General features: G+C 38.6%; 1 protein-coding gene across 3 annotated transcripts in view; it reads left to right on the top strand.

Annotated features, from left to right (window-relative positions):
* The window catches only part of EIF5B (eukaryotic translation initiation factor 5B), a 72,838-nt gene that overhangs the window by 32,103 nt on the left and 14,282 nt on the right, over positions 1-26,453 (top strand). For 2 of the 3 annotated variants that reach the window (XM_068983922.1, XM_068983936.1), the window contains 8 exons: positions 4,027-4,122; positions 4,606-4,695; positions 6,473-6,547; positions 9,490-9,779; positions 18,243-18,350; positions 18,533-18,643; positions 21,061-21,128; positions 21,689-21,830. In XM_068983922.1, the coding sequence (XP_068840023.1) occupies positions 4,027-4,122; positions 4,606-4,695; positions 6,473-6,547; positions 9,490-9,779; positions 18,243-18,350; positions 18,533-18,643; positions 21,061-21,128; positions 21,689-21,830 (980 nt within the window). The remainder of the gene's footprint in view (positions 1-4,026; positions 4,123-4,605; positions 4,696-6,472; positions 6,548-9,489; positions 9,780-18,242; positions 18,351-18,532; positions 18,644-21,060; positions 21,129-21,688; positions 21,831-26,453) is intronic. The other variant, XM_068983928.1, reaches the window with a different exon arrangement.

Below are 26,453 nucleotides of genomic sequence, written 5' to 3'. Positions count from 1 at the left end.
TATAAATACTAACATATAAAATTAACAGTACTATTTATAGTGGTACCCCCATAAAAGAAAGTGAAATAGTTAGAATTCTAGTATTTGTGGAATCTGAATGCTGAAAACTGTAATTTACAAACGCTGATGAAAATAATCAAAGGCCTATGTAAATAGAGAGATGCTGCTTTTGTGGAGTCAAAGGTGTGATATTGTTAAGATACCAGTTCTCCCAAACTGATTCTAAAATGTATGTGAAAAGATAAAGGAATTAGAACAACGAAAGTATTTTTGAAAGAACCTTGGAAGACTCAATATCCAATTTCAAGACTGACTGTAAAAATACAACAATCACAGTGTGATACTGGTTACAGGGTAAACGAATAGGTCAGCAGAACAGTACAGTCTCTCTGGTCAGGTTTTCTTTGTGTCATCAGTTCAGTTCAGTCGCTCAGTAGTGTCCCGACTATTTGTGACCCCATGGATTGCAGGACGCCAGGCCTCACTGTCCATCACCAACTCCTGGAGTCTACTCAGAATTATGTCCATTGAGTTCGTGATGCCATCCAACCACCTCATCCTGTCATCCCCTCTCCCGCCTTCAATCTTTGCCAGCATCAGGATCTTTTCAAATGAGTCAGCTCTTTGTATCAGGTGGCCAAAGTATTGGGAGTTTCAGCTTCAACGTCAGTCCTTCCAGTGAATATTCAGGACTGATATCCTTTAGGATGGACTGTTTGGATCTCCTTGCAGTCCAAGGAACTCTCAAGAGTCTCCAGCACCACAGTTCAAAAGCATCAATTCTTCAGTGCTCAGTTTTCTTTATACTCCAACTCTCACATCCATACATGACTCTAGAAAAACCATAGCTTTGACTAGATGGGCTATTGTTGGCAAAGTAATGTCTCTGCTTTTTAATATGCTGTCTAGGTTGGTCATAACTTTTCTTCCAAGGAGCGGGCGTTTTTTAACTTCATGGCTGCAGTCACCATCTGCAGTGATTTTGGAGCCCCCGAAAATAAAGTCTCTCACTGTTTACCCTGTTTCCCCATCTATTTGCCATGAAATGGTGGGACCAGATGCCATGATCTTAGTTTTCTGAATGTTGAGCTTTAAGCCAACTTTTTCACTCTCCTCTCTCACTTTCATCAAGAGGCTTTTTAGTTCTTTGCTTCTGCCATAAGGATGGTGTCATCTGCATACCTGAGGTTATTGCTGTTTCTCCTGGCAAACTTGATTCCAGCTTATGCTTCTTCCAGCCCAGTGTTTCTCATGATGTCCTCAGCATATAAGTTAAATAAGCAGGGTGACAGTATACAGCCTTGATGTATTCCTTTTCCTATATGGAACCAGTCTGTTGTTCCATGTCCAGTTCTGACTGTTGCTTCCTGACCTGCATACAGGTTTCTCAAGAGATAGGTCACGTGGTCTGGTATTCCCATCTCTTTAAGAGTTTTCCAGAGTTTGTGGTGGTCCACACAGTCAAAGGCTTTAGTGTAATTAATAAAGCAGAAATAGATGGTTTTTTTGGAACTCTCGCTTTTTTGATGATCCAGTGGATGTTGGCAATTTGATCTCTGGTTCCTCTGCCTGGAACTGTGAACCTTTGTTCACGGTTCACATACTGTTGAAGCCTGGCTTGGAGAATTTTGAGCATTACTTTACTAGCATGTGAGATGAATGCAATTGTGTGAGAGTTTCAGCATTCTTTGGCATTGCCTTTCCTCGGGATTGAAATGAAAACTGCCCTTTTCCAGTCCTGTGGGCACTGCTGAGTTTTCCAAATTTGCTGGCATTTTGAGTGGTACTTTCACAGCACCATCTTTTAGGATTTGAGATAGCTCAACTGGAATTCCATCACCTCCACTAGCTTTGCTTGTAGTGATGCTTCCTAAGGCCCACTTGACTTCACATTCCCGGATGTCTGGCTCTAGATGAGTGATCATACATGATTATCTGGGTCGTGAAGATCTTGTTCGTATAGTTCTTCTGTGTATTCTTGCCATCTATTCTTAATATCGTCTGCTTCTTTTAGGTCTGTACCATTTTTGTCCTTCATTGTGCCCGTCTTTGCGTGATTTGTTCCCTTGATATCTAATTTTCCTGAAGAGATCTCTAGTCTTTCCCATTCTGTTGTTTTCCTCTATTTCTTTGCACTGATCACTGAGGAAGGCTTTCTTAATCTCTCCTTGCTATTCTTTGCAATTCTACATTCAAATGGATATATCTTTCCTTTTTTCCTTTGCTTTTCCCTTCTCTTCTTTTCACAGCTATTTGTAAGGCCTCCTCAGACAGTCATTTTGCTTTTTTTCATTTCTTTGTGTCATAGGAAAAGACAATTCAGTAGATGAAATATGGTGTTTGCTACAAGTGATAGTGGAATAATTAGACATTTATGTGCAAAAAATAAAACGAAAAACCTAGCCCTCAATCCCACTCATTATATAGAATTTAACTTGTAATGGATTGTAGATCTAAATGTGAAGAACTTTCAGAGGAAAACAGAGAAGCTCTTTATGAGTTTGTGCTAGGCAGGGAGTGCTTAGGTTCAACTTCATAAGCATAATCCATGAAAGGGAAAAAAATGGTAAAATTGAGGAAGTCCAGTTAACAAATTCTGCCGTTCAGAAGACACCATTGAGAGAATATCAAAGATAATACCTAAAAATCACACATCTGAAATGTGTGTGTGTATATAAAGATAACTCAGAATTCAACAAGAAAAACAATCCTATTTGAAAAGTGGCAAACGGTTGAAGAGACCCTTCACTGAGATACTGTAAGCACGTGGAAGGAATGCTCGGCACCATGGTGGTGGTTCAGTCGCTCAGTCGTGTCCGACCCGTGAGACCCCGTGGGCTGTAGCCTGCCAGGCTCCTCTGTGTATGGAATTCTCCAGGCAAGAGTACTGAGGTCAGTTGCCATTTTCTTCCGTGGGATCTTCCCGACCCAGGAATCCAACCCTGGTCTCCTGCATTGCAGGCAGATTCTTTCCTGACTGAGCTACGAGGGAAGCCATTAGGAAATTCAAATTAAGTCCACTGTGAGGTATCACTACATATTTATTAGAATATGTAAATTTTAAAAACCCAGCATTTTTCTTTACCAAATGCTGGCAAGAGCAGTTGAAACTCTCTTGTGCTACTGGTGAGAATGCAGAATTGTAAAGCCACTACAGTTGGCAGTTTCTTACAAATTTAAATACAGTTTACCTCTGAACAGCATGGATTTGAATTATGAGGGTTCTTTTCAATAATAAATACTATAGCACACGATTTGTGATTGGTTAAATCCAATAATTTGGAAACTATGCATATGGAGGGCTGACTATAGGTTATATGCAGATTTTCAGCTACATGGAGGTTTGGCAGCCCAGAACTACATGTTTTTCAAGGGTCAGCTGTGCGTATTTAATGTCCCATCCACTCCGCAATGTGTATCCCAGAGAAACGTTCACACAAAAATCTGCGTGCAAATGTTGAGAGCAGCTTTATTCATAATGTCAAAAACTAGAAATAACTCAGATGTCCTTTAGCTGTCTATTGAATAAACGGACTGTGGTCTGTCCATACACTGGACTACTGTTCACCGTAAGAAGAAACGAAGTATTGATACATATAGTAACGAGGATGATTCAGATCCATTATGATGATAGCCAGACTGTAAAGTTTTATTTCTGTGGCTTTTTGGAAAGAGAACATCTTAAGGGATGGAGAACAGATCAGTGGTTGCCAGGGACTTAAGAATGTGAACAGGGTTTAACCTCCCCGAGCAGCCCGGGGTGATGGAACTGTTAGGCATCTTCATTATGATGGTAATTGTGTAACTGCAAGCAATTGTCAAGAGTCAAAGAGCTAGACACCAAAATGATGGATTTTTAATGAATGTTTAAAATACCTTGTGTTGAAAAGAAGGTTTTCCATGAATGTTCTTTATATTTTAGGGTATGTATCTCTGAGGTGAATAAAATGTTACCTTCTTAAATAGTATATCTTAGGTGACAAGCAAGTAGTATAAACCCTGAAATTTTCCAATTTTATCCCTCAGGTGTTGAAGTGCCATCAAAAGACTCTTTGCCAAAGAAGAGGCCAATTTATGAAGATAAAAAGAAGAAAAAACCACCACAGCAGATGGAAAATAAAGGTTTGCATACAAAACCTGTGATTTAGAAACAGTTTTGGTTGCCTTTTCCCCTATAACCTTAAAAGCTGAAGTCTTTTAAAAAGAAGTCAAACCAGAATTGCATATTGAAACCAACTTCCGGTACCTTGTTTCATATTAATATCATTCTCCACTGATTCAAATGACAGGTTAATGGAAAAATACATCTGTTTGTAAAATCTGGGTGCTATGCTATGAATAACTGTTCTTGACTGAAAAAGCATGACTATCTTTTTTTTTTTTTTGCTGTTTCATTCTCAACCTTCTGTAATTTTGTATTCTAGTCTTGTCGGAAAGAAAAACTAGTTTCCTGTTTGTAAAAAACCATAGCTGGTATTAAATGTTTTGTAAACCTACTTAAGAATTTAGATTGTACTACTGGTGTTTATTCAGTAGTTAACGGAGTATCCTAACAGGAAATGCACTGGAAAGGATTGTTAAGTTGGTTTCTGTTTCTTTGATCAGTTTCTGAACCGGTGGAGTTAAGTGCTGCTGTAGAAGCTGTGGAGCAAGGAGTACCCGAAAAAGAAGAGACACCGCCTCCTGTTGAACCAGGCCAGTAGTGCTCATGTGTCTTCAATTGTCTTGGTCGTCACTAGTTTGGGGATACCAGATGTCTGGCAGAATGGCCTTCTAACTTTGTAGTTCTTTCTTTAAATTGTTTCATTTTCTCTGAAAAAATTGTAGAGGCGAGACTTGAATCACTTTTGTTCTTTACAGTAGTGTTGGAAGTGGTATTTGGATTTTCTCTAATGTTTTTATTTGTGGGTCAGAATTCTTAGGTGGTGCCAAAAAGACCTAAAGTTCTTTGTTTAAATCCTTTGGAAGCACTTTTGATTAGAGCTTTTATTAAGAATTATAAGAATTGACATTTTAAAATCTTTAGAGGTCAGCTTCTGTTTACTAAATTAGTAAGAGGATCCAGTTTACTCATTCTGTGTGTGTATTTTGAGATTGGAGAACATCTCTGGGTTGTTTTTTTTTTTCTTTAAACATTGTTCTAATTCGTGAAACTAGGTGTTGCTAGGAGAGCCAGAGGCTGGCTAAATTGTATGATAGGTAAAATCAGGAGAATCTCCGGTGTTTACAGATAGGAGTAGGAGTTGCTTTAGAGAATGTTAAGACTGACCCAGACTGAGGAGAGTTTGGGGGAGAATGGATTCATGTATATGTATGGCCGAGTTCTTTTGCTGTCCTCTTGAAACTGTCACAACATCATTAATTGGCTGTACCCCAATACAAAACAAATTTTTTTTTTTTCAAGATTGACCCACATTTGTGAATACTGGGTTGGCCAATAAATTCATTCAGGGTTTGTTTTAAGATGGTATAGAAAACCCCAAATGAACCTTTTGGCTAACCCAGTATTACTGATCCTTTTTTTCTTCCCCTCCTATACTCAATGTAAAAAGGATCGTTTTCCTCAGCCTGCCTCAGCTTAACCTGATGAGATCAAAGACATTCATGTTGATAGACTTAATGGGAACTCGCTACTTTAGGTGGTAATTTGTAGCAGTAGAAAGAGTTACTAATTTAGAAGGAGTTTAGGGTTCATGTTTCTGACCCATTTCCTCCTCCTCAGGAAAATGTATCCAGGCTTGTTGGCAAATAGTAATTATGACAGGGAAACAAATACCCCATGTTCCACCCTCATCTTCCTTTCATTTGAGAATGATTTTGCTTGATTAGATGTAAGTAAAAAGAGTCATTTTTGTTAATAAGGAGAGTTTATAGTCTTTGAATTCAAAATTAAACCTTTCTGGCCGTTTTTGGGTTGGAAGCACAACATGCTGTTCTTACTTTCAGCTGGAATAGAAGTGTAGATTTGTACCTCCAACTATGTAATTTAAGTAGTATTTGTAGTATTTGTATGTATTTGAAGAGGTTAAAGCTAAATAAACAATATATTCTTATGTATATAGTTTGAAGATCAAAAAGAAGATATATGTGAAATTCCATTTGTCCTCAAGAACTGAATGCCATCATGTACCCTTTTCAAGATCTAAAGGAATATTTCAATGAGTTGCTAATATTTTGGACATGACTTAGCGACTGAACAGCAATATTTTACCTCAGATATGAAATCTGGGTTAAGTGTAATATATTGTATGCAAAACATGAGGAAATTGTGAAGCATTTAGTGACAGTAAAGGATTTAACCTGCTAGATATGTTGAAAAATAGTTGCAAAGAATGAAATGATATACATACTTCTTTTTATAACTGAAGCATTTTTTAAATGTCAATATAGTTTTCTACATTTTTTTTTCTAAAAGCAATTTAAAATGTCTAGATCTAATTTTTATGTCCTTAATGAAAACTTTAATCCACAGAAGAGGAAGAAGAAACAGAGGATGCTGGGTTGGATGACTGGGAAGCTATGGCTAGTGATGAGGAGAGAGAAACAGGTGAGTAGCTCGTAAGCACGCACTGATAAGTCCATTGGCTATTGGTGATGTGTCTGTGTTTAAAGGAGTAGTCTCTTGATCATGAAAGCTGCACGAGCATTCCTGGAGATAGAGGACAGTCTGGCTCTTTCCATTGCCATGATCCCTGAATCCTCCTGTGGATCCTGATTTTATTGATAAATGGTTTTTCAGAAAGTGATTTGTAAGGTAGTTGCCTAGGATTTAGAATGCATTTTTTCCCAGAATGGTGATTTTTACAAATGAGAATAGGTTATTAAAGCTCTTTAACTTAGAATAAATACAAAGATAATACAAACAAGATAGTAGAGTTCCTCCTAATCACTATGAATAAAAGATGATTTTGCTAGTCATTTCTTCCTGGCGTCTTTTTTAGGGTTTTATTTGCTGGCTTTCTCCTAACTTTTTGAAGTGAATATTTGGCTCTTTGTTTTTTCAGTCTTTTTTTAAAATGATGTATTTTTCTCTAAGCCTGGCTTTAGCCAAATTCTCTAAGTTCTGATATATTGATATTTTAGAATTTCTATTTTGATATTTTAGCCTGTAATTTATTTAGAAGTTTATTTCTTAATTTATGAAAATGAGGACTTTACATATCTTTGTTATTTCATTGTGATCAGGAAAACACGTGTTTCTATCCTTTGAATTGTGTTGACTTAATTTACAACCCAACAAATGGTTGGTTATTTTACATATTTCATGTGACTGGAAAGAGTTTATATTCAGCATTTGTTGAGTGCTTTGCTATCTATATTTAGGTTGCTGATTATTTTGTTCAGCTTCTGAGTTTTTTTTTTTTTCTGGTGTACTTTTCTCTCTTTTGCTGAGAGTGGTATACTTAAATCTCCCATTGTTCTTATAGATTGTCTTTTTCTCTGAGAGTTATATTAATTTTTGCTCTATGTATTTTTGTGCTGTATTATTAAATGAATGTAATCTTACATCTTTCTGATGAATTGACCGTTTTATCTCTTATTTCTAGTAATGTCTTTTTCCTTAAAGTCCACTTTATCTGTTGTTAATATAGCTATACCAGCTTTAATTTACTTGATTTTTTTCTGTCTGTATTACACTTTCTATATCCTTACACAGCATATAGTTGAGGTTTTCAAATCTAGTTTGTCACTTAGCCCATTACATCTAGAATTTAATACAGTTATTGAAGTTTAGTGATTTTATATTTATCATCTTACTCTTATTTGTTCTATTTCTTTTTCTCTCCTTTCTAACTATCTTTTGGATTATTTGATTTTTTTTTAAATTCCATTTTATGCCCTTTCACGAGCTTGGATGTTTTGTACTTTTCTCCTTACTTTTGGTGGTTACTCTAGACAGTTTTAACGTTGACTTCTGAACTATCAATGTCTGTTACCTTCTTTCCAGGCAAGATAACAGAACATAGAATACATAAATTACATTTGAACAGTTCTCAGCTTATATATACCATTGTTCTCATTTACTTTAATTCTCTCTCTTAAACCCCAGAAGCTTTAAAACACACACATACAACAATGGGTATACATTGACATTTACTCACATTCTTAGCTTTTGTGGTGCTTCTTTGCTTCCTCAATCTGTTACCTTCTATTGGGGTCATTTCTTCCAGCCTGAAGAGTATCTTTTAGAATTCCCTTCAGTGTGAATCTGCTACAGAGACTGTCCATATTTGCTTTTCTGCAACAGCTTTATCTCATCTTCATTCTTTTTTAAAAAAATTTATTTAGTTGTGGCTGTGCTGGGTTTCCATTGCTAAGTGGGCTTTTCTCTAGTTACCGTAAGTAGGGGCTAACTCTCTAGTTGGTGGTACACAGGCTTCTCATCGTGGTGCCTTCTGTTGCAGAACATGGGCTCCAGGGCATGGGGGCTTTAGTACTTGGGGCTTCTGGTCTTTAGAGCACAGGCTTGATAGTTGTAGCACACAGGCTTGGTTGCTCTGCCGCATGTGAGATCTTCCTCAACCAGGGATCGAACTTATGTCTCCTGCTTTGGCAGGCAAATTCTTCATCACTGAGCCACCAGGGAATCCCTCATCTTCATTCTTGAAGGTGACATACTAAATGAGAAATTCTTTGTTGTAATTTGATTAATGCTTTGATGATCCTAGTCCCCGGTCTTGGCTTTTATTGTTTCTGTTTAAAAGTCAGGTATCACCCTGAAGTTTCCATATGTCTTTGTTTTCATCAGTTTTATTATGATACAACCCAGTTTGTTTTTATTTTCTCCTGAGTTGTTTGAAACTGTAGAAATAATTTGATGGCAAAGTTGGTGTTTTCTTACTCCAGAGAGAATTTATATGTACATCTACCAGGAGTCTGAGTGAACTAGCAATATAGAATCATCTTATTCCCCATTTGGAATTTAGAGAACCTGGAGGTGATCTGCCAGTAATGGGGAGATCCTGTTTATCCTGTTACTTCCACAGTTTTTCAGTATTTCACCCCACAGTAAGAGCACTACTCAGTGTCTGTCTACCTTGCCCCCCTGAAATCCTTGGTAGGCCTGAACTCCCAGTGCCTGGACCCTTGAGCATTGAGGGGCCTTTAAGAGCACTGCATAGCCTTTCAGCTGCTTCCTCCAGGGTCCGCAGATGACCCTGGTGGGGAGGAAGTACTGAACATTGTGCTCCCCTCCCTGGGTTCTGTCCTCTCTGGGACAGTGTATCCTGGCCAGTGATGTTTTCCTTTATTTATTAGCTTAAGTATGGTTAATGCATTAAGTTTTTACTGTTAAAAGGCAATCTTTACTGTAGTATGTAGACAAAACTTTGCATTTATGATGTATGAAAACATTAATTTTGAATTATATAGTAAAATGTTACTGCCTTATTTAGTACCCTTTCAATATTATTTTGCCTTTAAGGTCTCTGTCTTGATAGAAATCTCATTTTTATCTTTGGTTTATTTCAAAATGTCTTTTCCTAAAAGAAGAAAACACAGTGCATATAGAAGTAAAGGAAAACCCTGAAGAGGAGGAGGAGGAGGAAGAGGAGGAGGAGGAGGAGGAAGAAGAGAGTGAAGACGAAGAGGAGGAGGAAGGAGACAGTGAAGGCAGCGAAGGTGAAGAAGATGATGGAAAGGTGTCAGATGAGAAGGACGCTGGGAAGACATTGGATAAAAAGCCGAGCAAAGACGCGAGCTCAGAATCTGAGGATGACTCTGACGACGATCGAACTAAAGAAGAACGGGCTTATGACAAAGCAAAACGGAGGATTGAGGTATTCCATTTTTCCTCTTCTCTACTCCTTTCCTCCCCCTTCCTCTGTGATCATTAGAACTTTACAACAAAGGCTTCTATTGAGGAGCAATTTAAAAAACAGTCTTGGATTGGTATCTGTTCAGTTTTTGTGATGCTGAGACAGAATAGGTCCTTGACACTGGTCTAACCCAAGGACCTCACTGTTTGCGAAGATGGAATTGTGACTGCCTTATCAGTTTTTTCTTTTTTTAATCCAAATTTTAGTGTGCTCTTTGAGAGGTTTTTTTATAGGTTTACAGAGGTATTCTGAGCTTATGCGCTCTAATTGACTGTTTGCCTTATGTGTTCAGTCATTCTGACCCATGTGGTCCCTCTAGTTTAAATCAGGTGGGTTAATGAGGCTTCTGTTTGGTCAAGTTCACATACCCTGCCTCTTCCTGTTTTCCCTTCTTAATGCAGTAGACCTCTACTGCTACTTCTCCTAGACTTTAGGAGGTAGTTTTCTCTAGTTAAGTCAGCTTAGCATAAATAATGCACTAAAAACTAATTTGCTTTGAGGAGGCTAAACTGTTTTAAAACTAAAAATTGTTTTTAGCTTTCTTTAATTTTTTCATGTGCAATTCTAGCTTTCAGTTTGTGAATACCTCTGTGTCAGTATTTCCCTTTTCCTTCTGTAAAGTTTAGTTAGGAATACATTTTCCAAATTTCTAAAGGACTAAAAAGTCTGTTACTGTAAATTGGGGTTTCTTAGCCTCAGCAGTATTGATGTTTTTGGGCCTAAGAATTGTCTGCTGTGGGGGACTGTCCTCTTCATTTTAGGATGTTGAGCAGTATCTCTGATCACCCTCTAAATCCCCTCCCTTCTCCTGCTTGTGTCTCTGCTTTTTCCCACAGCACCTGCTTCAGCTAGACATTGTGTGCTGTGCTTGATGATTTATAGACAGAATGGGTATAATCAGAAAGTAAGGGTTCCCTATTATCTCATTCCCTAGTGAGATAGAAGAACTACCCTTGGCAGTGAATCTGGTTATGAACCTCATGATTTAAAAAAAAAATTTAATGAAAATTAAGTAATAAATTTAGTGGATGCATTTCTTCCCGCCCGCCCCCCCGCCATTTAACAATATGCAGTGGTCTTTAGCTCAACAATTTAAAAAAAGTCTTTTGGCTGCACTGGGTATTCGTTGCTGTGCTCGGGCTATCTCTAGTTGCAGTTCATGTGCTCATCAGTTGTAGCTCATGGGCTTAGTTGCTTTGTGCCATGTGGGATCATCCCGGACCTGGGACCTAACCTGTGTCTCCTGCACTGTATGGCAGATTCTTAACCACTAGACCAGCAGGGAAGTCCTAGCTCAACAATTTTTAAACAGCTTGGTTGAGATGTGATTTACATACTGTAAAATTGACCCATTTTAAGTTTACAATTCAGTGACATTTTGTAAATTTACAGAGTTGTGCAGCCACTCCCACAACTCAACTTTTAGAATATGTTCATCACCCCAGAAAGATCCTTGTGCCAATCTGCAGTCATTACCCATTCCTGCCCCCAAGCAACTGCTCATCTGTTTCCTGTCTCAGGAAAGCATCTTCTCCAGAAACTTCATCATAAATGCAGCTTTATATTTTGTGGTCTTTTGTGTCTGGCTTCTTTCACTTAAGCCTATTCATCTGTGTTGCTGTTCTGTCAGTACTATGTTGCTTTTAACTGAGAGTAGTGTTCTGTTATATATAGATATGCCACATTTATGTGTGTCCATTCACAGGTAAAGAACATTAGAATTGTTTCCACTTTTTGTCATTTGTATTTCTGTTACAAAACGGTCTCATATGAGTCTGTGCATGGAAATATATTTTTACTACTTTTGAATAAAAACAATTTTTAGGAGTGAATTTTTTTTAATCGTAGAAATTTAGCAGTGTCTAAGAGTGAGATACCAAGACCCAGTTGTAGATGTGACTGGTGATAGAAGCAACGTCTGATGCTGTAAAGAGCAATATTGCATAGGAACCTGGAATGTCAGGTCCATGAATCGAGGCAAATTGGAAGTGGTCAGATCGGAGATGGCAAGAGTGAATGTCAATATTCTAGGAATCAGCGAACTAAAATGGACTGGAAAGGGTGAATTTAACTCAGTTGACCATTATATCTACTATTGTGGACAGGAATCCCTTAGAAGAACTGGAATAGCCATCATGGTCAACAAAAGAGCCTGAAATGCAGTACTTGGATGCAATCTCAAAAATGACAGAATGATCTCTGTTCGTTTCCAAGGCAAACAATTCAGTATCACGATAATCCAAGCCTATGTCCCAACCAGTAACACTGAAGAAGCTGAATTTGAACAGTTCTATGAAGACCTACAAGACCTTCTAGAACTAACACCCCAAAAAGATGTCCTTTTCATTGTAGGGGACTGGAATGCAAAAGTAGGAAGTCAAGAAACACCTGGGGTAGCAGGCAAATTTGGCCTTGGAGTACAGAATAAAGGAGGGCAAAGGTTAATAGAGTTTTGCCAAGAGAATGCACTGGTCATAGCAAACACCCTCTTCCAACAACACAAGAAAAGACTCTACACATGGACATCACCAGATGGTCAACACTGATCAGATTGATTATATTCTTCGCAGCCAAAGATGGAGAAGCTCTATACAGTCAGCAAAAACAAGACTGGGAGCTGACTGTGGCTCAGATCATGAACTCCTTATTGCCCAATTCAGACTTAAATTGAAGAAAGTAGGGAAAACCACTAGACCATTCAGGTATGACCTAAATCAAATCCCTTATGATTATACAGTGGAAGTGAGAAACAGATTTAAGGGACTAGATCTGATAGAGTGCCTGATGAACTGTAGAATGAGGTTTGTGACATTGTACAGGAGACAGGGATCAAGACCATCCTCATGGAAAAGAAATGCAAAAAAGCAAAATGGCTGTCTGAGGAGGCCTTACAAATAGCTGTGAAAAGAAGAGAAGCAAAAAGCAAAGGAGAAAAGGAAAGATATAAACATCTGAATGCAGACTTCCAGAGAATAGCAAGGAGAGATAAGAAAGCCTTCCTCAGCGATCAATGCAAAGAAATAGAGGAAAACAACAGAATGGGAAAGACTAGAGATCTCTTGAAGAAAATCAGAGATACCAAGGTGCCGGGGTCCAGCCCTGGTGGATCCAGGGAATTCAAAGGGTGGACGATTGATTTAGAGAGAGAGAGAAGGAAAGAATGTTGTAGATAAGAAAATAGAGGAGAGAAGAAAAGAGGCTGATGTTCCTTTGTTTATACAGAAAATCAATAAAGTCTCAAGACCAGAGACTTGCACCGTCTACATAAGGCCACAGGTGCCCTCCCAGTCTCCCAAGGGAGTGAAGGCATAGGGCGCCTTCCTTTTCAGGTCTTAGAAACCCAGGCAAATAAGTAGACACGGCGGACCTCTGTATTCCAGATGGGAACTAGCCTGAAAGAGAGAGTAAGAGAGGAGAGAGTGATTGACACAGGGAGAGACCAAGCTGTTTTGGTGAGCGAGGCCCCAATAACTTTATTTTTTAAAAGGACTTTTATACCTTTCCCATGAATGATGTTGTGTACATTATCTTCTGGCCTTGGAGGCCTGTGAAACATTTTAAGACCCTCTTTTGATAAAGACTGCTCAACCAGAAAACTTATTTTCCCTTGAAATGTTTTTTCTTTATATTTCTAATCTATGTCAGCCTCAGAGTATCAAACAAAGTTACATTTTCCAGAAGCAAAGGTGCAGTAAGTTACAACAAAGAGAACCAATTAGCTCAAAAGTCTGATGTGGTCAGTTTCAAGGCTACACTTGTTTTTTCTTACATTCTAACTATGTTAAGGAATGTGCTCCCAGGTGCACAGTGGATAAGAGATATGGGAACTTAGCAACAAGCATTGGCTCAACAGTGAAATCCTACACCAGCACTACTCTAATAAGTTTGAACTCTTTGAAAGGCTTTATGTTTTTAGGCTTCCCGTGCCTCTCACAGTTGAGGGGCTGTAAACAATCACATGTGTAGTTGTAAAAGTCCAGGTAAGGCAAATTAGAGAGCCATCAGAGGGGTTTGAGCTGAAACACTCCTTAAGTTAACTTTTTCCAGAGAGTGTCAGAAGAGTGGAAAAGCACAGTACAATAAAATCAGGCTGGCTCCGGATTTTTGTGTATTTTTGTGGGGGGGGGGGGTGAGGGGTAGATGTTCAGGAAAACTCAGGGGGAACCCCTGAAGCCAGATCACGCTTTTGCGTTTTGTCAGGCTTCCTTCCTCATGACCTTTGCCATGGGCGGGATTCCTCACGCTGGCTCCCGGCACCAAGGGAACATTTCATGCAAAGATGGGCTCGATAAAGGACAGAAATGGTATGGACCTAACAGAAGCAGACGATATTAAGAAGAGGTGGCAAGAATACACAAAAGAACTGTACAGAAAAGAGCTTCATGACCCAGATAATCATGATGGTGTGTTCACTCACCTGGAGCCAGACATCCTGGAATGTGAAGTCAGGTGGGCTTTAGAAAGCATTACTGCGAACAAAGCTAGTGGAGGTGATGGAATTCCAGTTGAGCTCTTTCAAATCCTGAAAGATGATGCTGTGAAAGTGCTGCACTCAATATGCCAGCGAATTTGGAAAACTCAGCAGTGGCCGTAGGACTGGAAAAGGTCAGTTTTCATTCCAATCCCAAAGAAAGGCAATGTCAAAGAATGCTCAAACTACCGCACAATTGCACTCATTTCACACACTAGTAAAGTAATGCTCAAAATTCTCCAAGCCAGGCTTCAGCAATATGTGAACTGTGAACTTCCAGATGTTCAAGCTGGTTTTAGAAAAGGCAGAGGAACCAGAGATCAAATTGCCAACATCCGCTGGATCATCGAAAAAGCAAGAGAGTTCCAGAAAAACATCTATTTCTGCTTTATTAACTACACCAAAGCCTTTGACTTTGTGGATCACAATAAACTGGAAAATTCTGAAAGATGGGAATACCAGACCAGCTGACCTGCCTCTTGAGAAACCTATATGCAGGTCAGGAAGCAACAGTTAGAACCGGTCATGGAACAACAGACTGGTTCCAAATAGGAAAAGGAGTACATCAAGGCTGTATAGTGTCACCCTGCTTATTTAACTTATATGCAGAGTACATCATGAGAAATGCTGGGCTGGAAGAACCGCGGGCTGGAAGAACCGCAAGCTGGAATCAGGATTGCTGGGAGAAATATCAATTACCTCAGATTTGCAGATGACACCATCCTTATGGCAGAAAGTGAAGAGGAACTAAAGAGTCTCTTGATGAAAGTGAAAGAGGGGAGTGAAAAAATTGGCTTAAAGCTCAACATTCAGAAAACTAAGATCATGGCATCTGGTCCCATTACTTCATGGGAAATAGATGGGGAAACTGGAAAGAGTGTCAGACTTTATTTTTTTGGGCTCAGAAATCACTGCAGATGGTGATGGTAGCCATGAAATTAAAAGACGCTTACTCCTTGGAAGGAAGGTTATGACCAACCTAGATAGCACATTGAAAAGCAGAGATATTACTTTGGCAACAAAGGTCTGTCTAGTCAAGGCTATGGTGTTTCCAGTGGTCACCTATGGATGTGAGAGTTGGAGTGTGAAGAAAGCTGAGCGCCGAAGAATTGATGATTTTGAACTGTGGTGTTGGGGAAGACTCTTGAGAATCCCTTGGACTGCAAGGAGATCCAACCAGTCCATCCTAAAGGAGATCAGTCCAGAGTGTTCATTGGAAGGACTGATGCTGAAGCTGAAACTCTAGTACTTTGGCCACCTCATGCGAAGAGTTGACTCATTGGCAAAGACCCTGATGCTGGGAGGAATTGGGGGCAGGAGGAGAAGGGGAGTTTGAGTGAAATGCGGGAGTTGGTGTTGGACAGGGAGCCCTGGCGTGCTGCAATTCATGGGGTCGCAAAGAGTCGGACATGACTGAGCAACTGAATTGAACTGAAGAGTGAAATTGCTAACTCATGTAACTGCATTTTCAATGTGGCTCTACAATTAAAGATTTTAACCACTTGAGGGTTCTAGTTCCTCTACATCCTAATACTTGTCATTGCCTGCTTTCCCATTATAACCATTCTCGAGGAATGTGAAGCAGTGTGTCTAACTATGGTTTTAATTTGCATTTCCATGATGTTAAATCATTTCTTTGTATGCTGTTTGGCCGTTCCTATAGTCTTAATTGTTGAAGTATCTATTCAAACGTTTGTTCATTTTTAAATTTTGGAATTTGTCTTTTTATTATTGTGTCGTAAGAGTAGTTCTTTTCATTTTTAGCAGTTTCTTTTTGAAATGCATACTTTTAAAAGTTTGATAACATCTAATTTATTAAGTTTTTCTTTTACTAGAGCATAAATTATTCTTCTTGTGTTGTATTGAAATCTTTGTTGAAACCACGATCATGAATAGTTTGTTCTGTGATTTTCTTTTACAGATTTATACTTTTTGTTCCTTGTATCGTTATGATCTATTTTAAGTTAATTTTTATGTAGGGTGTAATGTAAGGATTTAGGTCATTTTTTAAATGATAACCAGCACCGTTGGTTTAAAAGACGACTCTTCCCCTCTTTGTGTTGCTTTCTCATCTTTGACAAATCAAATGGCCAGAATTGTGAGGGTTTGCTTTTGGACTTTCAGTTCTGTTTCATTCATCTGTACGTCTTTTCTTATGTCAGTACCACACTTTCTTGGTGACTGTAGTTTTCATCATAAGTTTTGAAGTTGGGTAATGTAAGTCTTCCAACATTGTTCCTCCTTTTTTAGATTGTTTCAATTTCCTAGGTCACTTGTTTTTCCATATAGTGTTTAGAATCAGCTTATTAGTTTTTGCAAAAGTCTTCTCACACTTTTGATAGGGACTGCATTGAATCTGTAGATCAGTTTTAGGGAGAATTAGGAAATGGCAATCCACTCCAGTACTATTGCCTGGAAAATCCCCTGGACAGAGAAGCGTGGTAGGCTATAGTCCATGGGGTCGCAAAGAGTCGGACATGACTGAGCGACTTCACTCACTCACTCACCATCTTATTAATACTGAATTTGCCCATCCATGGAAATAGCTGTCTTTGGCTGTGCTGGGTCTTCACTGCTGCACACACAGTTTCTCTAGTTGCAGCCAGCAGGGGCTGCTCTCTTGTTGCAGTGCACAGGCTTGTCCTTGCAGTGGCTTCTTCTCGTGGAGCAGGAGCTCTGGGCACATGGGCCCAGTAGTTGTGGCATGTGGGCTCTCGAGCCCCAGCTCAGTAGTTGTGGGGCATGGTCTTAGTTGCTGTACAATACGTGGAATCTTCCTGGACCAAGGATCGAACCCTTGTCCCCTGCATCGACTGGTGGATTCTTAATCACTAGACCACCAAGGAAAGTATGAGTCATAAATACTGTAAAGCTGTTGTGTACTGCTCTTTGCTAGTAAACAACTGCATCTCTCTTTTGGCATTCCAAAATGTTTTTTCATTACAGTTTGTATAGAAAGATTCAGTGTCTGATGCTAGAAATGAGAGCATTCTTACAAAAATGGTTTTTAGATGGAAAATAGTTTTGTAAGTGACACTACTTCAGACTTTTTGTGGAAGTCCTCCTTCATTTGCATGCCAGCTTTACTTGAAAGGCTATCATTTTGAAGAGGGACTGCTGCCTTGTGTTTTTGTTTGGTTCTCAGAAACTGACGTATTTAGAATTAAATGCTTCAGTAAACACATTGTGGTTCAAAAGGCTTTCTCTTGCTTAGATTTACCTTAGGAAGGTGAGAAGTGTCATCTGGGTGTCTTAGGCTGAAGCTTGCAGTAGCTGTGTACATTTGTACACTGGATACAGTTTTGAAATATTTTGCTTTAAAATTTTTAACAATTTGAAGTGAAATTTTTTTGAATGCTAGTGTATACTTCTTTTTATATAAACTTCCCCCCCACAGGGCTTCGCTGGTGGGTCAGCAGTAAAGAAGCCACCTGCACTGCAGGAGACATAGGTTCAATCTCTGGTTTGGGAAGATCCCCTGGAGAAGGAAATGGATATTCACTCCAGTATTCCTGCATGGGAAATCCCATGGACAGAGGAGCCTGGTGGGCTACAGTCCACGGGGTCATAAAGAGTTGGACATGACTTAGCAACTAGACAACAGAAAAACAACATAAGTTAGAAGTTTTACTATATAGTAAGTGTGAACAAAATATTCATTATACTCCATTAAATTAACCATGTACAAAAGAGTTCAGAAAGTTTGAGCAAATATTTTACATCATTCTAATCCATATTAGCAGTGCTGCTCTGAAATCTAAACAGGTGTCTCCTTGCTCAAAAGTTGTAAAGTTCACATTGTAAAATGCAGTTACATGTAGTTAAATCAGCAAACAGCTTGTATGCAGATTGTGGCATTCTCTTGCAAAGGCAAACTAATTTAAAGGAAAATGGTAGTGAAGGTTTGAAATATTTAATTTTGTGTGTGTGTTTTTTGTTGTTGTTGTTCCTAGAAACGGCGACTTGAACACAGTAAAAATGTAAATACAGAGAAGCTGAGAGCTCCTGTTATTTGTGTACTTGGACATGTGGATACAGGGAAGACAAAAATTCTGGATAAGGTAAGAGAATGTTGTGTGCATTGATATATAACTCTTTGAATAAGTGAATGATACCTTATGAAAAGCTAATAGAAACTATAGCACACATGGGCAGTTCTGTTTAAGTAAGCTGTTGTTTTCTTACTGCTTTTGCTTCTTTATGCATTTTGAAATTTGACTTGGAATCTGCTCTCTCATCCCAGCTCCGTCACACACATGTACAAGATGGTGAAGCAGGTGGTATCACGCAGCAAATTGGTGCCACCAATGTCCCTCTTGAAGCTATTAATGAACAAACTAAGATGATTAAAAATGTAAGTGCCCTGTATTTCGTGTGTCTTAATCTCTGACAAAAATTGTTATAAATTATTTTACATATAGAAAAAAGAACAGAATAGTATCAGAGACCCATACACTTACTGTTCATAAATAACAAACGCCACGTTGCCCTTCAGATTTCTCTTTTAAAGACATAAAGCATTAAATATTGTAGGAGCCTTCCTTCCCTCTTGCTCCAAGAGGCAGTTGGTTTTCTGTGTTAAAAGTATGCCATTTCCTTGTTTTAAAACTTTTTATCATGGATCCCCATGTTTAAACATTCTGTTTCCTCCCCAACTCTTTTGATTTTATTTTATCTCCTATTTCTCAACTTTGGAAATACTCAGTTTTTATTTATGTTAAATATAGCACGAGAGAAAATCACATAAGATTAATGTAAAGCTTAGTGAATCAAACACCGTTTGTGTTACTCGGCTTCTGGGTAGAACCTTGCCAGTTTCTTCAGAAGCCTTGTGTCCCTTTCAGTCTGAGTCTCCTCTTCCACCCAGGATTAGCTTTTAAAGTCATCTCTAAATGTTGATGTTCCGATCCCGTTATCTGATGACTTCTGCAGAGTCCTCATCTACTGTTTGGTCTCAGAGTGATGGGATGCAGGAGAAAGGCCTGATCCTTCACCTTTATGCACCAGCTTTTCAAACAAAGAGTGGTTTGGTTTTATATTATTATAAACTCATGGATTTCAGCCTATCTATACTGTGCTTTAATCCATTTCCATCTTTACTATGCCGAGATAGTTCCATCTTTGCAGGAGCTATTGGCTTCGGAGTATTTGACACTGTTCAGGTAGTCTTGCTTGTCTTCGGTGGCGTCCACGCGCTCTGATGTGACACGCAGCATATTGTCACAGGCTGGTGTCTCTTTTCAGCCTCAGCTCTGTGTTTAGAAAGGCTCTGTGAGTGTGTCACTCCAGTTTTTGTTTGTTGGAAGTTGTTTTATGAAGCTTGTTTTCTGGTAGATTCCTGAAGGAGTAATGGGAGTAATAGTCCTTGAGTTCTTTGAGCATTGAAGCATTACTTTGTGGCTTTCATCCTGGAAAATCAGTTGGCTGCATGTAAATCCTTGGTTTACTTTTTGTCTCCTAAAGTGTATTGACTGTTGTTCCAGTTTCTTCTAACATAAAGCTTCACCTTTCGAGTTTTAATACAAGCTGGCTTTCACCCTCTTACAAGCTATGTGGTCTTTTGCATCTTGGTATTGGTTGTCCTGGGTTAATTTTCTAGTTATATGGTGTTCCATTTTAGTATGTAGTTTAAAATCTTTATTTTAGGATAGTTTTCTTGAATTGCAGTTTTCTGAATTTGTAAGTTAAATTTGATTCTGGTGGTTTTTATTGTTTGTATTCCAGACAGTGAACTGAAAGTAATTATGGCAGATTTTTATTTAAGACCACCAGAATGCAATATTGAAATGTTTTGCATTTGAATCATTTTGACCTAGATCACTAGATAAGATTTTGGAAAATCGAATTTCAAGATTGACAAAAGTATAGATAAGCAAAGTGAAAGAAGTTCTGTGTGTGTATGCGTGAGAGAGATTTGTTGGCCAGTGCTACTGTTCAGGTTAAAAGAGGATGTCCATGTCTCAGTTCAGTTCAGTCACCTAGTCATGTCCGACTGTTTGAGACCCCATGGACTGTATGTATCACACCAGGCTTTGCTGTCCATCACCAACTCCTGGAGCTTGCTCAAACTCATGTCCATCAAGTTGGTGATATCATCCAACCATCTCATCCTCTGTTGTCTCCTTCTCCTCCTGCCTTTAATCTTTCTCAGCATCAGGGTCTTTTCTAATGAGACAGTTCTTCACATTAGGTAGCCAAAACATTGGAGCTTCAGCTTCAGCATCAGTCCTTCCAATGGATGGATACTCAGATGTAATGCTGTTTCCATTCGTTCATGGACGTTTGTCCAGAAAACCAAGTCTTTATAATCACATTTGAATAAAGCAGGTTATGAGCTTAATTCTTTAATATTTTAATATGTTAATTTTCTTTTAAAACATACTTTGGGGTATTTTTCAGAGTTTAGAATTGCTCTAAAATTTGACCAAATAAGTTTTCCAAACACTGAGAGCCTCTTCTGTGTCAGCTTTTTATAGATCCTCTGTCATTTGTCCCTTACGAGTAATCTGTTCTGTTTTAGACTACATCATAGTTAACTTAACAAGGGGAATTTTTCTCATTTCATTTTTTTTCTGCCGAACTCCTTTTAATATTAATGAAAATGTTAACTGTTGTGCTTTGCTGGTTGACTCACTATTTTAAAGCAGTTCATTTGGAAAAGGAAGTGCTGTTATTTCGAAGTTTTCCTGGCAGAATAATTGTCTTGTAAAGACACTTTTGTTGTTTTGGTTCTTTGTTAAGTCAGCTCTCCACTTTTCCTGCTTTCTCTAGTTTGATCGAGAGAACGTCCGGATTCCAGGAATGCTGATCATTGACACTCCGGGGCATGAGTCTTTCAGGTAAGAGGGATTTGTGTCTTGTCTGCAGGTACACTGCTTGAAACCGTAAGTCTCAGCGTTCAGTGAGTTAGGACTTCTGACTAGTCACTAATCTTTGTGTACCATTTTGATATCTGTGGTCCCTGTAACTACCAGCCCTCACCTGTGCCTCACTGACTTGTTAGTAGGACTTTATTTGGGGACTTGTTTTTTTTGTAGAGAGAAGTCTTTTCCACTTTGAAAGAGCAAATCCTAATACATGCCTGGTCTATCCCCTATGAAACTGTTACAGGTGGAGTTTTATTCTGTTGCCTCTTGACCATGTTCCTTAGTGCAAAAAACTTGGTCAGTAAAACTGGCAGAAATAATGGAGGAATTTCTTTAACTAAGTCATTGCAGCTGATGCCAGTTCACTGTCAGATACGCATTTGGCAAGTTAAGGGCTAATGCCACTTGAATTTAATGCATGTACTTCATTTTGTTCTTTTTGTGTAGGTTTTAGAAAGAAATGAAAAATTTAAGTTTCTTTGAGTAAAAGTATTTAATTTCAAGATTCCTATTTATGTGTCCTTTTCCAACAGTAATCTGAGAAACAGAGGAAGCTCTCTTTGTGACATTGCCATTTTAGTTGTTGATATTATGCATGGTTTGGAGCCCCAGACAATTGAATCTATCAACCTTTTGAAATCTAAAAAATGTCCCTTCATTGTTGCCCTCAATAAGGTAAGCTCCTCTTCTGAGAAATTAAGTCGTGAAAATGTGCTTATTTTTTTATGGTTAAGATAGCATAACTTTCATATAAGAAAATACACTCATGTTAAGTGTACAGTTCATTGTATGTGGACAGAATCACACATACATACAGCCACCATCATTTAGAATATAGACTTAATGTCCATATTCCCAGAATGTTCCCTCATGTTCTTTTTGGTTTTTTTTCCCCCTCATGTTCTTTTAAGTCAGTGTGCCCCTTCTACCCCCCTAAGTACCAGCCTTCTTTCTGCCATCATAGACTAGTTTTGTCTGTTTTATAGTTTCATATTAATGGAACTACACAGTGTGTGACCTCTTTATCCATGTTGCTACATAGGTCATAGATTGTTCTTTTTATTGTTCAGTAAGATTTCATTATCTGGCTAATGCGTCTTTCACCATACTTCATCCATGTATCTGTTGAAGGATTCTTGGATTGATTATAGTTTTAGGTTATTAACGAAGCAGCTATGAACATTTTTACACAAGTCTTTGTGTAGACATTTATTTTCGTTTACTTGTAGTAAATATTTAGGAATAGAATTGCTGGGTCATATGGTAGGAATATATTCAGCCTTATGAGAAAATGACACATTTTCCCAAAGAAATGGTACCATTTTACATTTTTTAACCAGCAATTAGGAAGAGTTCATTTCTGCACATTCTTGCCAACACTTAACCTCTGCCTGCTGCCACTAAAGTGTGCAGTGCAAAGTGTACCATTTCCATTTGCATTTTCATGATGACTAATGGGATCAAAAATCTTTTTGTATACTTACTTGATTTCTCGAGTATCTATTCAAAATCCTTTGCTCGTTTTTTATTGGATTGTTGTCTTACTCAGTTTTAAATCTTTATATTGTTGATAGAAGTCCTTTGTCAGTTGTGTGTGTTGCAGATATATTCTTAGAGTCAGACTTGGTTTTTCATTTTTTTAATGATATTTTTTGAAGAGAAGAAATTTGTAATTTTAGCAAAATTTATTTATGAGAAATTTTTTAATAATTTGTTGTTTGTATTCTGTACAAGTAACCTTTTCCCACCCCAAGTTCATGAAAATTTTTTTCCAGTGTTGCTAGATACTTAGCATTTAGATCTGTGATTCTAATTTTGCATGGTATAAAGTAGAATCCAAAGTTCACTTTTTTCAAAATGTATATCCACCTCAAAAACCCCTTGTGAGGTTATTCTTCCGCCATTGAATTACTTTGCAGTCTTTGTTAAAAATGACCATGTACATACGTTTGTTCTTAGTATTTCTCTTCTCTCCCACTGACCTGTGTCCAGCCTCAGGCCACTGCTTCCCTGTCTTGATTGTGGTTTCATAGTGATGTCGTGAAAGCAGATGGTGGTTAAGTTCTTCAACTTTTTATTTCTCAGATTTGTTTTGGTTATTTCATGGTCCTTGAATTTCCTTATAAAGTTTAAAATCAGTTTGTTATTTTCTGCAAAAAACCTTCTGGGATTTTAATTGAGGTTGTGTTTGTAGATAAATTCTGGGAGAATGGATATTTTAACAAAGTTGAGTCTTCCCGTCAGGGAGCATGGTGTCTGTCCCTACATTCACTTTCTCTTGACAGTGTGCTGTAGTTTTTAATTGTCCATGTGTTGGTCATATCTTACTAAATTTTTCCTAATGTTTCATGCTTTTGATGTAAATAGCTGTTCAGATTTTTCATGCTTTTGGTGTAATATTTCATGCTTTTGATGTAAATAGCTGTTAAAATTTTGGATTTCTAATCATCAATTTTAAATTAAAATACAATTGATTTTTATATATTGACCTTTATCCTGTGACCTTTTAAATTCTCTAGATTAGACCTAGGGGCTTCTTTTGTAGTTCATGTCAGATTTTCTGTAGTTTGCCAAAAAGTTCATTTAGGTTTTCCAGGTTTGGGAAAAACCCAAATGAACTTTTTGGTCAAATCAATACATGATGGTGTAGTCTGCTGATGAAAATTTTTATACTTTTCCCTTTATCTGTACCCTTTATAAATTTTTTCTCCTGTACGGCACTGACTGGATCTTGTAGAATAGTGCTAAATAACAGTGGTTCTCCGTCTCTTGATATGCTCATGTGGCTTTTCTCCTTTATTCAGTAACGGTGAGAATTCCTGTTGATGTGGGGACTAGGGGGCTTGACTTACTTCTTGTTATTAAAACTTTATTGTTTTTAGAGCACTTTTAGATTCACACATACAAAGCCTCCCCCATTATTGACATCCTGCAGGAAGAGGTACCTTTGTTACAACTGATGAGCCTCCATTGATGCATCATTATCACTCAGAATTCTTAGTTCCCTCTTGGTGGTGTTATACTCTCTGGGTTTGGACAGAGCTGGAGGAGACTGACCACTAAGCCTTCTTCACAGTCCCAGCTTCACGAGGTGACCTTGGAAAACTGAATTCTTTCCAAGTTCATCACTTTTTTAGGAGAGAGATGAAGATTCTCATTAAGCTCTGATCAGTACCAGTTGTAAGATGGAGTTGTTTCCTATTTTTTCTAAGTCATAAATCCTGTTAAATAGTAACAATAAGAATTTACTGAGTGCCTACTGCATACTTACCCCTTACCATATATTCTAACTGCTGTGTTAATTTTGGAGAAAGACTGTTTTGTGGGTTGCTCAGTTCAGTTTGAACCTATAATGGTTTCCATGTCTTTTACTATACAATGTGCACACCTGGTAGACCATTTCTTTCCACTTCATTTTGTTAAATTTTTTCCTTCTAGGAGTTTAACTGTGTTTAATCCAATTTCCTTAATTTATTAAGGTCATTTGAATGTTGCTTTGTTCAAATGCAGACAGATCCTCCCTTAGGAGTTTTCTCCCAGACAGTACAAGCCCATGCTTTTGACTTCTCACCAGAACGTGGTTTGGCCAGTGGTGGGCAAATCTGAATGAAGCAAGCACAGTGACCCTGCCACACTGTGGTCTTGTGTCCTGGAAATCTCTTATTTGCTCCTTACTCCTAGAACTTTCCTAGAAAAACTGACAATCTTAACAGGACCTCAGCCTGCTCTTCTCCTGTAGGCACCGCCTCAGTCAACTGACTGAGTTTTGCTGTTTCTGGAGAAGCAGCATCCTGAGAGCTGAGTTAGCAGCAGAGTGGGACAGTGGTTAAGGCCTTGGTGTCCTTGGGTTTGAATCCTGGGTTCCTATCCTGGCTTTGCCACTTCAGACTTACAAAAACGGGCCTTAATTAGCCTCTTTTTTGCCTGCAAAATAGAGCATTATTAAATTTTTGTAAGAATTAGTGGTGATAAAATATGTCAGGTCTTAAGACTAGTGTTTGATCAGAGTAAGGTTCAGATAGGTTCATTATTATCAAGTGGAAAAGCTGTGGCATAAATATTTTTATTCTTACTATAGATTTGCTTTTTCCTTATTTTAAAGTGTTAGTCGATTAGTTGTGTCCCACCTTTTCAACACCGTGGACTATAGCCCGCCAGGCTCCTCTGTCCATGGAATTTCTCAGGCAAGAATACTGGAATGGGTTGCCATTCCCTTCTCCAGGGGATCTTTCCAACCCAGGGAGCAAACTCCCGTCTCTTATATTGCAGGAGGTTTCTTCATTGAGCTATCAGGGAGGATTGAGGTAAAATTTATATACAGTGTGAAACTGAGTTGATAAATGTGTTCATAGATGCTTGTCTATTTTTTTCTAGTCACTAAGTTTTGTCCAACTCTTTGCGACCCCATGGACTGTAGCTCACCAGGCTCCTCTGTCCATGGGATTCTCCAGGCAAGAATACTGGAGTGGGTGGCCATTCCCTTCTCCAGGGATCTTCCCAACCCAGGGATTGAGCCCAGGTCTCCTGCATTGGTGTGTGGTTTCTTTACTGCTGAGCCACCAAGGAAGCCCACATCCTTGTTAAATAGCCCAAATTAAGCCATAAAACTTTCCATCACCTCAAAAGTACTAGCATGCTCCATTCTGTTCAATTCCCAGCCCCTTATAGCAATCACTGTTCCAAATTCTATGTCCATGGATTAGTTTTGCTTGTTCTTGAATTTTACGTAAGTCAAATTTGACAAAATACACTCTTTTGTGTCTGGCTTTTTACATTTAACATTATGCTTCTGTGAATTCATCCGTGTTTTTTGAGGGTGTGAGAAGTTTATTACTATTTTTTAAATAAGTCAATTTTTTAGAACAGTTTTACTTTCACAGCAAAATTGAGGGGAAAGTAGAGATTTGTGATACACTCCCTGCCCCCACACATGCATAGCTTTTCCCATAGTTGTTCCCATGATCAACATACCCCCCCCCCCACTAAGTGCTACCTTTGTTGTAACTGATGAACCTACACTGACACACTCAGAGTCCATGCTGCTGCTGCTGAGTCCTTCAGCCGTGTCCGACTCTGCACCCCCACAGATGGCAGCCCACCAGGGTCCCCCAATCCTGGGATTCTCCAGGCAGAAACACTGGAGTGGGTTGCCATTTCCTTCTCCAGTGCATGAAAGTGAAAAGTGAAAGTGAAGTCGCTCGGTTCGTGCCCAACTCTCAGCGACCCCATGGACTGCTGCCTACCAGCTCCCCCATCCATGGGATTTTCCAGGCAAGAGTACTGGAGTGGGGTGCCATT

This window comes from Capricornis sumatraensis, chromosome 1 (assembly GCF_032405125.1).
Source record: "Capricornis sumatraensis isolate serow.1 chromosome 1, serow.2, whole genome shotgun sequence".
Lineage (NCBI taxonomy): Eukaryota > Metazoa > Chordata > Mammalia > Artiodactyla > Bovidae > Capricornis > Capricornis sumatraensis.
The sequence above is the reverse complement of the archived record's forward strand: the minus strand, read 5'-3'. Positions and strand labels throughout refer to the sequence as shown.